Source organism: Callithrix jacchus, chromosome 4, assembly GCF_049354715.1.
Source record: "Callithrix jacchus isolate 240 chromosome 4, calJac240_pri, whole genome shotgun sequence".
Taxonomy (NCBI): domain Eukaryota; kingdom Metazoa; phylum Chordata; class Mammalia; order Primates; family Cebidae; genus Callithrix; species Callithrix jacchus.
Window position 1 is genome coordinate 25186028 of NC_133505.1, and position 12032 is coordinate 25198059.

Consider the following 12032-nt stretch of genomic DNA (forward strand, 5'->3'; position numbering starts at 1 on the left):
CAAAAGGAACTGCAGTTTTGATCATTACTTTTAATGGTCAAATCCCCAATTACTCTTGCACCAACCTAATATCTCCTACTCCTTATTTTAATTATATACAAATGTATTTAAAGTATAAACTTCTGGAAAACGGGATCCATGTTTGATTTCTACATCATCCTCAAGTTATCATTGCGAGAACAGAAACTTGAACTACCAGGCTGCCGGCTATCTTTTGAATGCACAAATAAAATTTCACTGCCTCTCAAATATAGGATTCAAATTCATGATCTGAAACAAAAGGCTATCCATACCTGAATAAATAGTTTCCATTTCAACAGCTCAGCTGTTAAGCTATACTTATATGACTCAGCCAATGCATAATGGAAGAAATGATTTATTCCAGAAATAGGAAAAACATCACTAAAATAAAGTTAGTGCAGGGCTAACCACTTCTGCGGTCCCTCCCTTCCCACCTCCTACCATCCTAAAACACTTAGAGTTCTCTAAATAGATCAAGCACCCTTCTGCCTCCATGCTTGGAATATACAATACAATCTTTAACCACATTCCTCATCTGGCTCTTACTATTCATTCTAGAAACACCTATGATGGAAAGCCTTCCCTTAGGTGAAAGTCCTAGTTCAATATTCCTCTTCTGTATTCCTTTAGTATTTGCTAAATTATTGCTCTTATCACAGCAACTGTCAAAAAGAAATTATTGGCCAAGTGCCACGGCTCACACTTTATAGTTATAAGCTGAACTCTTTGGGAGGCCAAGGCAGGAAATGCACTGAGGGGTTTGAGACCATACTGGACATCATAGTGAAATCTTATCTCTACCAAAAAAAAAAAAAAAAGTTTTCTAATTTGCCAGACATGGTAGCATGAGCCTATAGACCTAGCTACTTGGGAGGCTGAGGCAGGAAAATCACTTCAGGAGTTTGAAGTTTAAATGAGCTATGATCATACCCCTGCACTCCAGCTTAGGAAGCAGAGCGAGAACCTGTCTCTATAAATTATTGTTTGGTTTATCTAATCACCTACAGGTTTCTTAGGGGTGGGGAGGCTCTCATCACTGTAACTATGTCATCTTATAGTTTTGTCCTCATATGTTATGGTACTTATTGGCCAGGCACCGTGGCTCACACCTATAATCCCCACACTTTAGGAGGCCAAAGCAGGTGGATCCCCTGAGGTCAGGAGTTCGAGTCCAGCCTGGCTAACATGGTGAAACTCCATCTCTACTAAAAATACAAAAAATTAGCCAGGCATGGTTGTGTATACCCGTGATCCCAGCCACTTGGGAGGCTGAGGAAGAAGAATCGCTTGAACCCGGGAGGTAGAGATTGCAGTGAGCTGAGATTGCGCCATTGCACTCCAGCCTGGGCAACAAGAGTGAAACTCCGTCTCAAAAAAAAAACAAAAAACAAAAAAAAATAATAAATTATGGTACTTACGAAGTCTTCAATAAATGCTGAAGGAAGGAAGGAATGAGGAAGGCTTGAGTTTGTTCATCTATACAAATGAATGAGTTGATATATAAGGTCTTCCCCCTTCATATTCTATTAAAATGAAGGATCAATGTATAATACTTAGATTCATGTCTGGTGTAGGATAGAATAATTTTTTTTCTTTTGGTTTTTTTTTTTTTGGAGAGGGTCTCACTCTGCTGCTCAGGCTATAGTGCAGTACCGTGATTATGGCTCAACACAGCCTCGACCTCCAGGACTCAAGCAATCCTCCCACCTCAGTCTCCTGAGTATCTGGGACTACACGCTGTCTCCTGAGTAGCTGGGACTACAGGCACCTGCCACCACTCCCAGCTAATTTTTGTACTTTTTGTGTAGAGATGAGGTTTGCTATGATGTATTTTTTTGTATAGATGGGGTTTTGCCATGTTGTCCAAGCTGGTCTCAAACTCCTGGGCTCAAGTAATCTACCTGCCTCGGCCTCCCAAAGTGCTAGGATTACAGGTGTACAGCACCATGCCCACCTGAATAATTTCTAAATAATATCATAAGTTACTATTTCTATACAAATTTTACTCCATACATCACTTTGATATTTAAGCTTCAGGACAGTAAATTGTTGTTATGCTGTTTATTATGATTTGAGAAATTTCTCTTCACACAGCACTAGGTGGTCATGGACAACCCTAATTTTAATAGAAGATAATACAAGATTTTACATAAAGAACTATAGTTACTTGATAACTTTGGATAAACGAAAAACGAATACTAAAGAAATTTTTATGTTTTGATTCCTAAATGGTACCTCCTATTGTAGATATTCCCTAAGAAAAATTTCAACCCAGAACAGAATGCATGTTAAGGAACATATGGGTATGGTCCATTCTTCAGCTTCTGGCCCATTCTACTTACAGTCTCAAATAGAGTTACTTTCTTCTTTTTTAAAAACAAAAAAAGGCATCTCCACAATAAAGATATGCAAAAGTGAGATGTAGCTTTTGAATTAATATTTTCTATTAGCCTCTCAAGGCAATGATGTCCATCAAACTGGTAAACCATTTTAAATAAAATAATGAGGTATTTTTGTGAAGACTTGGCTCAGAATTAACTGGGAAGCTATCGCTTTCCTAACTGCAACCATTGCTTGTACTAACAGAGGACAAGGCTACCCAAACTATCTAAACTATACATATTTACTTGGAAGTTTTATTTGATTACCACAAAGTTGAGTCATTTAGATACATTAATTATATACATTAATGATTAAATTCCTTAATAGGTTGAAACAATTGTAACTGGCTTACTGCAACCTCCACCTCCCAGGTCCCTGATTCTCCTCCATTAGCCTCCCAAGTAGCTAGGATTACAGGCACGAGTCACCAGGCCGAGCCAATTTTTGTATTTTTCAGTAGCGTGTTGTACTGGCCCGAGCATAGAAAGTTAACACCAAGACAAAAGTATGCCAAATTGCAGGGTCTTAATTGCCGGCGGTCACGGAGGACTCTCGTCTCTCCAACCCGTGGCCCTGAAAGGAGGGTGTCAAGAACTTTTACGCCTGTAAACCACCTTGGGGGTGAGGGTGAGGGGCTTTAGACATTCCAAGGGCCAGTGGATTCCGTAAATTACCTCTGGGGCGGAGATGAGAGTGAGGGGCTCCGGACATTCCCAGGGCCAGAGGGCTTTGGATATTCCGATTGTGGCTTAAGCGGTTTACAGAAGTCAAGATAAGTGTTAGTTTACACGTTGTCTGGATATGGGTGGAAATTACAGACCTTAGTTACTTATTACAAGTCGCAGGGGCCAAGATGGCGTGGGTTTGGACTGCTTGCCTGTCACATCAGGGTTACAGAGAGCAGTTTCAACACAAAGCCTAGGTATGGTTGAGGTATGCAGCTTTATGGGGCTTTTACCATGTCACAACGACGGGGTTTCACCATGTTGGCCAGTCTGGTCTTGAACTCTTAACCTCATGATCCGCCCGCCTCGGCCTCCCAAAGTGCTGGGATTACAGGCGGGAGCCACTGCGTCCAGCCCTTTTGTTTTTACGTATAAAGGTACTCCTCACTGTGCTTGAATGCAGAAAGGTGTCGTTCTTCCTAAGGTTATGTAAAGCAAGATTCCAAAAATAAGAAAATTGCTTTGCGAACACAGTACTAGAATTGGCTGAGGCTTCCCTGCCTCCAGTCCCATGCTCAAAAATTAGAACAAGCAACTTTATCCACCACTTTAATAAGGTAATTCAAAAAAGTTTAGGTCAAGCCATGGGAGAAAACTTGCTCTGCTTCTTGGAGAATACCTAAACCCCTAAAGGTCTCTAATTATTCTCCGAGGTCTACAGCCAGGCTGCATTTTACAAATTTATTAGTTTACAAAACCACGGGGACACTTCACTCAAAAGCAAATCCACATCAGGAAAGAGGAAAAAAATCCACGGCCAATGTAAACCCCCTACCACACCAACTGCCCACGTCGCACCCCAGGCTGCAACGAGGCCGGCACTCACCCACCGCTCTCCCGGGAAACCCAGACCCAAGTGTTTCAAAATCGGAAGCGTGGCAGGCTAGTTCGCTCTCAGGGCAAGAATCTTAAACCCCAACTGAAGAGACACCCCTGTACGCTGGGCACCGCCATTTTGACAGAAAGCGGGCCTGTCCCGCAGGCCCCTATGCAGGTCGCCCTGAGCAGCGCCGGAGTACCACAGAACCCCTGGCTCATCACCTCCACACCCAGACATCGCGCCTCCCAACATAGAGAAGGCCATGAAACCCCATCCAGCCGAGCAGGATCGGGCGAAGTCAAGTCACCCTTGAAATCCCGCAAGGCCTCTCAGGCAGCACTGAGGGCGGCCGCAGCCAGTGGGGGCGGGGAATCGGCGGTCAAGGGCGGGCCTTCGGCGCGGCGGCCTTCGGTAACCCTGGCAACGCAGCCTCCTGGAGGTACTAAGGGCCGCTGCGCCTTGAAACACAAATGTCCCCTCCAAGACCCCGGACGGTTCGCAAAGGCTCTCCGTGGTGCAACTGCAGTTCTCTCGGATGCTCGCGCCTCCGATCTTCGTCCCCCAGGGGCTTGGCTGGATGCCCCGACGGCCAGGCCTCTAGTTTCCCCGCCTTTCAGCCGCTTGGAGCGGCTGCTGGGTCCAGAGCCTCCAGCCGGGGGCTGGGCGGAGCGGAGGCACCTCCCTCCAGGCACCGCCCCCTTAGCTGCCCCGAGGCCTGCCTGTGCCCGCCTTGGAAGAGGCCCGGGATGCCGGGTGCCGTCTGCGGTCCTCAGGGGTGCCCGCCTAGCTGGCAAGGCCGAGCCGCCGCACTTTATTTCGTTCGTAGTTTCTGCACAGGCTGAAGTTCCGTGGGTTGGGCTGGACTTGGGACCTCTCCGAAGAGGACCCGTTTGTTTTTTTCTTTCCAAAATGGCAGCCTCCAGCCGCGCACAAGTGTTAGATCTGTACCGGGCTATGCTGAGAGAAAGCAAGCGTTTCAGCGCCTACAATTACAGGTGACGCGGCGGTCGCCGGGGACCGGGGGCCGGGGGCCGGTGGCCGGGGGCCGGGGGCGCGGGCTGCCGCGGAATGTCCTTGGAACCACCGTCCTGCGCCGGCGGCCGCGAGAAAGGGACCGGGTTCCGCCATAGAAAAGCGTGCTCCTGCCTGCAGGTGTGGCCTCTGAGACCTCGGGGAGGAGCGGAGGGCTTGCTCTTCTTTCTACCAGGGAAGACGTTCACGTCTTATAACGTTTTCCCCCTAAAGTCTACCTTGGTTGGTGCTCTCGGAGCATGATTAGTGTTATGTTTCTGCAGAAGAGAAAAAAAAGATGGAAATCAGCCATTGGTGAAGTTAAGGCCAATATGTTGCATACGTAAAACTTCCCTAGAGCGTGGAAATGGCCAGTGAGTAGCACACAGCTAAAAAGCTTAAGGCACACGCTAGCACCTCCCTAAAGTTTCCCAGGTGTCGTAAAGAGTTCTTTTGGTTGCCAGAATCAAATCCGTTCTATTTAGGGTACGATGGAAAGGCTTAGCGGTAAAGGAAAAAGGACCTCACAGGCTTTGGAGCTGAAACCTCAGTTTATCCTGGCTCACCAGACAGATCCTGCTTATTGACCTTGATAGCAGGACACTGAGGGTCTAAACTCTTACATCTTTAATATAACACATTCACTTTTTTACATGCCTCACCATTCCCCTATTTGCCTATGATTCTTTTTCTGTTGCTGCCCAGGCTGGAGTGCAGCGGCGTAATCTCAGCTCACTGCAACCTCCGCCCCACGGGGTTCAAGTGATTATCCTGCCTCAGTCTCCCGAATAGCTGGGATTACAGGCGCCCGCCACCACGCCTGGCTAATTTTTTGCATTTTTAGTAGAGACGAGATTTCGCCATGTTGGCCAAGCTAGTCTCAAACTCCCAACTCAAGCGACTCACCTGCCTCTGCCTCCCAAAGAGCTGGGATTACAGGCGTGAGCCACCGCGCCCGGCCTGTATGGTTTTTTCTAATTCAGAACCTCTACTTTCACTTTGTTGCTGCTTCTGACCCATCATTTCCTTATGGATTCTCTCTGCATTTTTTTCAGATGTGTTGTTTGGTTTGGTTTGGTTTTGACTAACTGCTACTCCTCTCTGATTTTAAGCCATATTCCCCTGAGAAAAAATCTGACTCGATCAATCATGTCTTTACCCCAAGCCTCACTTAGGTGACTGGCCAGCCTATGGACTGGATGTCATAGGAGCAGAGCCTACCCTTGGAACACACCTGGTTAGGTAGGCTCCCCTCTACCAGGTGTGTGAGTTGGCAGACCGACCTGAACAACCTCTGTCAGAAGAAAGGAACAGTAAGCCTCTTAAGCAGTGACTCTCAAATGTTTAGAAACCTGCTTAGAAAACATGTTCATTCTGCAAATTTGAGAACAGCATCTAGGTCATACCCCTGAAGTCGTATCCACCCAGTTAAGTGGTTAAATTTCACCGGAGAACATGATTTTACTTAATGACTTTGACTTTGGAGAGTAATGAGTGTAATAATAGGCATACTGGTGGAATTTTTAGCAAGATTAAACAAACACCTAGCACCAAGTACTTAACCAAGTCTGTTGAGGGAACACATGAAATATGCACGTTATATACATAGAAACCATTTGATTTCACCATAGTCTGGAGGAAGATACTTTGTTATTTAGACTGAGGATACCTAAGGACTTGGAACCAGCAGGGAGTTCACACACTAAAGAAAATGGCAGGGAGAGGGTCTATGTGAGAGCATGTAGAAAGTCAAGGTGGAACCCTCAAAGACTATAACTTGGACTTGTCACTCAATCTCTGTTTTTCAGAGCTCTTGTTTGTGAAATAGACTGTTGGACTAGACAGTCTCTAAGGACCCTTCTATTTCTGAAATTCTCTTTGGAAGTGATTTATGAGCAAATGAATCCCAATTATTTTCAAATGAGTAGTTGCCAACTGAACAGGAAAATCATTCAAGAAACTCAACAGGAAAATTATTCAGACTGCAGGAAAATCATTCAAGGCTGTACCTGAAAGGCAGAAAATTGAAAATGGCTTTCAGTATGGACAACTGTAAGATGATATACATTCAGAAAATAATTGGTCAAATTATACTTAAACATATAATTTTCAGCTAAATTTACTACCCAAATATAAATGTATTATTCAAAGGAGTCTGGTAATCATTTTATACTGTTGCCTGAGATCATGGACCTAAAAACTTAGGTTTCTGCTACTGTCATCTCCCAAGATAAACTTACTTGTTATAAAATATGTCCTTCTTTTACATTAAGGCTGTGTCTTGTGGATTTCAAGAACAGTCCCTTCCCTCCACTCTAATCTCAGCAGCTATTTGTCACTGATGGCAAATCAATAGCAATACAGCATCCACTGATCAATTCTGTGTGCGACTGCTATCTTATCATCTTCATGTCTATTAACATGTTTATTTTTGACAGTAATCTAGTGAGGTAGGTACTATTTTTATGACCCCGTAGGGCAGCTGAGGCACAGGGAGGTTAAGTCACCTATCAAAAGTAATATAGTTGGGAGGCCGAGGCGGGTGGATCACAAGGTCAAGAGATTGAGACCTTCCTGGTCAACACGGTGAAACCCTGTCTCTACTAAAAATACAAAAAAATTAGCTGGGCATGTTGGCACGTGCCTGTAATCCCAGCTACTCGGGAGGCTGAGGCAGGAGAATTGCCTGATCCCAGGAGGCGGAGGTTGCGGTGAGCCGAGAACACACCATTGCACTCCAGCCTGGGTAACAAGAGCGAAATTCCGTCTGAAAAAAAAAAAAAGTAATAACAGGCAGTGCTGGATAAGCAATCAAAAGTAGACTAGTAAAAATGTTTTAATGACCTGCAAATTGTGGTGCCTAAAGTAATTGGAATAGTGAAATAAATACTTTGGAACGCTCTTGCAAGACATAAAATATAGGCCATGTTTTGATAGCATGAGCCCTGTCTGTTCCTCCAGTCTCAGTCAAGGTCCCACCTATGTATCCTGTCCTCTATCATCATCAGTTGTAGTTTCCTATGTGCCACATCCTCTTGGGCCTCCAGGCCTTTGCCAGTACTGTTCTATCCTGCAGGTCCTTTATTGCTTCTGTCTAGAGTGCCTCCTCTTCATTCAAGACTCAGCTCAGTTGTTACCTTCTTTGAACAAAAGTTTTCCCTACTCTCTTCATCTCATAGTCTCCACTCCCATCCCTCCCTCCACCCAAACAGGTCTCATTGCTGTATGTCATTCTTTTCCCTCAGTGCTTCTACAAAACTTCTCTGAAGCATATTTTGCCCAGTGCTATACCACAGCAGTCCCCTACCTTTTTGGCACCAAGAACCAATTTTGTGAAAGACAATTTTTCCATGGACTGGGTCAAGGGAGGGGATAGTTTTGGGATGAAACAATTCCACCTCAGATCATCAGGCATTAAATTCTCATAATGAGCTCATGTGCGTGCACAGTTAACAATAGGTACTCCTATGAGAATCTAACGCCACTGCTGGTCTGACAGGAGATGGCACTCGGGCCATAATTCTCACCCACTGCTCACCTGTTGTGTGGCTCTGTTCCTAACAGGCCATGGACCCATACCAACCAGTCTGTGGCCCCAAGTTAGGGAGCACTGCTATGCCAGGCCCTGAAGAGAGAAAGATGAGTTTTGAACTAAACTAGGCACCTGCCATCAGTGGCTTTACAAGCCTATGTGGGACACAGGTACAGAGATAGTTGTCACAGACTGGTTTAACTGCTGTGACAGAAGGATGCACAGAGTGTAAAATCTAGAAGGCCTTTCAGCGGGTGACATCAGATCAAAGGTGTGAAGCAGCATGTGTGCTCAGGCAGGCAAACAGCAGAGCAATGCCAGGGAGGTAAGTATGATGCAGGGGGTGACAGGAAGGAACTGAGGTTGGAGAGGGCCACTGATTTGAGGGCCTGGGGGCCATGCTGAGGACCCTGGACTTCACCCTTAGCTCACAGGCAGCCACTAACATGACATGACCAGATTTGCATTTTTGATAGATCACTCTGGCAGCAATGTAGAAGATGATTTTGAGGGACCAAGGACATCAAATGGCTGTTGATTGCAGCTGTGCAGGGTAGAGATTAGGATGCTAGTAAGGACAGGAATAGTGGAAGATAGAGATAAATGTTGTATTTGATGAATCATTAGAAGGGAAACTGTTAGAACTCAAATGACTGGACTGAGGACTAAGGAAGAAGAGAATCTAAGCAGAGCCTAGAATGGCATCCAGGTTTCTGGTTACGCTAAGACAAGGAGAGGGTGAATTTAAACTTGCACCATTAACTAACTTCAGTAATACAGAAATAGCTGGACGTCTGGAGAGAGGGTTTTTTAGCTTATTTTTAGGGTATACTGAGTGCAGATGTCCCCTGGGATTCCCAGCAGAGGTAATCAACAGGGCTCTGAAGCTCAGAAGAGTAATCAGAACCACAATAGTCAGCACCACCAACTCTATGTGACCCTGAGCAAGTCACACCACTCTCTGTTCTGCAGTTTCTTTGTAAGAATCATAACTGATCCATCTCACACAGTGTAAAAATGTCCCAAGACAAATACATTTAAGAACCACGTTCTTTTTTTTTTTTTTTTTTTTTTTTTAGTTGGAGTCTCGCTCTTGTTGCCCAAGATGGAATGCAATGGTGCGATCTCAGCTCACTATAACCTCCACCTCCTGGGTTCAAATGATTCTCCTGCCTCAGCCTCCTGAGTAGCTGAGCCACCTGCCACTACACTCAGCTAATTTTTGTATTTTTAGTAGAGACAGGGTTTCACCATGTTGGCCAGGCTGGTCTTGAACTCCTGCCCTCAGGTGATCTGCCCACCTCGGCCTCCCATAGTGCTGGGATTATAGGTGTGAGCCACTGCACCCAACCAGGAACCGCATTCTTAAACTTTGTCTTCTTGGCTCTTCTTCTTCCACCTCCTTTAATATTGATGTTCCCTAGAGTGGCATTCGTAGCCCACTAATTTTTCTCACCCTAAACTAGGATTTCTTAATGTTGGCATGACCAACCTTGGGCCAGCTAATTCTTTGTTAATGGGGACTGTAGTCAGCGCCACTGCTTAAGTGCGTTAATATACGTCAAGTACTTAGGAAAGTCCCTGATGCTAAATGGGTACTTGATAAGTAGAATTATCATCATAAGTCAAGTTAAAACCTAGATATTAGGTGAATTATTTAGGAATACTATTTAGGTTAGTAGTTCTTATCCTGGGGTGATTTTATTTGACAATATCTGGAGATTTTTGGTTGCCACAACTCGGAAAGGGGGTGCTAAGCGTCTGAGGCCAGGGAGGCACAGGGGACAGCCCCTATTAACAAAGAATTAATTGGCCCAAAAGGTTGGTCACACTAAGACTTAGAAATCCTAATTTAAGGTAAGAAAATTAGTGGGCTATGGATGCTATTCTAGGGAACATCAAAATTGAAGGAGTTGGCGGAAGAAGAGCCAAGAAGACAAAGTTTAAGAATGTGCTTCTTCAGCTTAACTGGTCTTAGGCCTTTTACATTCTTAAATATTGCTGAGGAGCCCAAAAAGCTTTTCTTTCTGTGGGACACATCATATTAGAAATCAAAACCAAAAGCTTGTAAAAACACCTGTTTTTAAGTGACTATTAAGTAACACTTTTATGAAAAATAACCATTTTTTCTCCTCAAAAATTAGCAGATTGATAGTTTGACACTTGTGCAAGTGTCTTTCATGGTTGGCTTACTAGAAGACAACTGGGTGCTTATATTCGTTGCTACCTACAATTTGTTGCTATATCACATGTTACTTAGTGTCTGGCAATTTCCCCTATCTACTCCTAAGAGAATGCAGATGTCTTCCTGGTAACTGTGAAAATAGTTTTACTGGTGGATCCCCTGAAAGGTCTCAGAGACCTCTGCCCTAGTCCCTTGAATAACTACTGTAGGGTTTAAGAAATGGGAGAAGACCAAGTAAAGAGTAGTGTTGCAGAAGCCAAGGTAGTCATATGTTTGGGAAGGTAGCTGTGGTCAGCAGGGTGGCTTGCCTTAGCAAGGTCCAGTTAATAAAGAGGGGAATGTGGTCCGTGGGTTTGGCAGTGTAGAGACCTCTGGTACCATTACCAGAACAGCATTGTTAATAAAGTGCTTATGGCAGAACCCAGCTTGTGGGGGTTGAGACATGAATCAGAAGTTGCTACTGTTGAATATCGACACCCCTTCCACCTCCCACTGGAGTCTTGGTTCAAAACCATAAGAGTAGATAACCGCTAGAGCAGGACCCCATGAGAGGTGAAAAGTGGTACATGAGAGCACAGCTGGTGGGGTTGGTCTTGGACAGAGGAACAGCATTTCGTTTTACATGAGTGGAATGAAGGAGAAGAGGGTAAGTTGGAATACGAGAGGGTGGAAATTTGACTTGGTTTTTACCAAGCCTGACAGCCAGTTTCTGGATGAAGTGGAAGATAAGCAGATGTTGAGGAAGCACCTGTTCTTGCCTTTATTAGGGCTCATATTACATTTACGTTATCATTCTTGACTTCCTTGTTTCTGCCATACATTCCTGAAGGCAGAAATTCTGTCTTTATTCCTAATGCTTAGCACAGCCCTATGTATCAAGTTGGTACAAAAGTAATTGCGGTTTTGGACCATGAATTTTAAATCATTATAACTAGGCTCAAACACATCTTTATTAATCAAAATAGGCACTGTTACAATCAACACATTTTTGCCATCAAGAAATAAATTTATTCCTGTGGCGTAAAAATGCCTGCTTCAGGATTCCACAAACTCTTGGAAAGCATTTTCTGCATCCTGCTAGTCATGGAAGTATTTTCTCTGCAAAACATTGTCAAGATGCTTGAAGAAGTGAAAGTCCGTTGGCGAGAAGTCAGTTGAATATGGTGGATGAGGCAAAAACGTTGTGGCCCAATTCGTTCAACTTGCGAAGCATTGGTTGTGCGACGTGCAGTTGAGCATCGTCATGGAGACAAGTGGACCATTTCTGTTGACCAGTGCCGGCTGCAAGCATTGCAGTTTTCAGTGCTGCCTCTCATGGATTTGCTGAGCATACTTCTCAGATGGAACGATTTGGCC

At 44.6% G+C, this 12032-nt stretch overlaps 2 protein-coding genes across 20 annotated transcripts in view; one reads left to right on the plus strand and one right to left on the minus strand.

Annotated features, from left to right (window-relative positions):
- Positions 1-4095, minus strand: part of FARS2 (phenylalanyl-tRNA synthetase 2, mitochondrial) — a 521299-nt gene extending 517204 nt beyond the window's left edge. For 15 of the 16 annotated variants that reach the window (XR_013533783.1, XR_008480528.2, XR_013533782.1 and 12 more), the window contains exon 1: positions 3955-4095. The gene's annotated coding sequence lies outside the window, so the exon portion shown is untranslated. Of the gene's footprint in view, positions 1-3361; positions 3548-3954 lie in introns of all 16 variants that reach the window. The other variant, XM_054253733.2, reaches the window with a different exon arrangement.
- A 563-nt stretch (positions 4096-4658) lies between these two features.
- The window catches only part of LYRM4 (LYR motif containing 4), a 158323-nt gene continuing 150949 nt past the window's right edge, over positions 4659-12032 (plus strand). For all 4 annotated transcript variants that reach the window (XR_013533784.1, XM_008994016.5, XM_054253741.2 and 1 more), the window contains exon 1: positions 4659-4943. Coding sequence is in view for 3 of the 4 variants with exons in the window: in XM_008994016.5 (XP_008992264.1) it covers positions 4858-4943 (86 nt within the window). In the remaining variant the exon portion in view is untranslated. The remainder of the gene's footprint in view (positions 4944-12032) is intronic.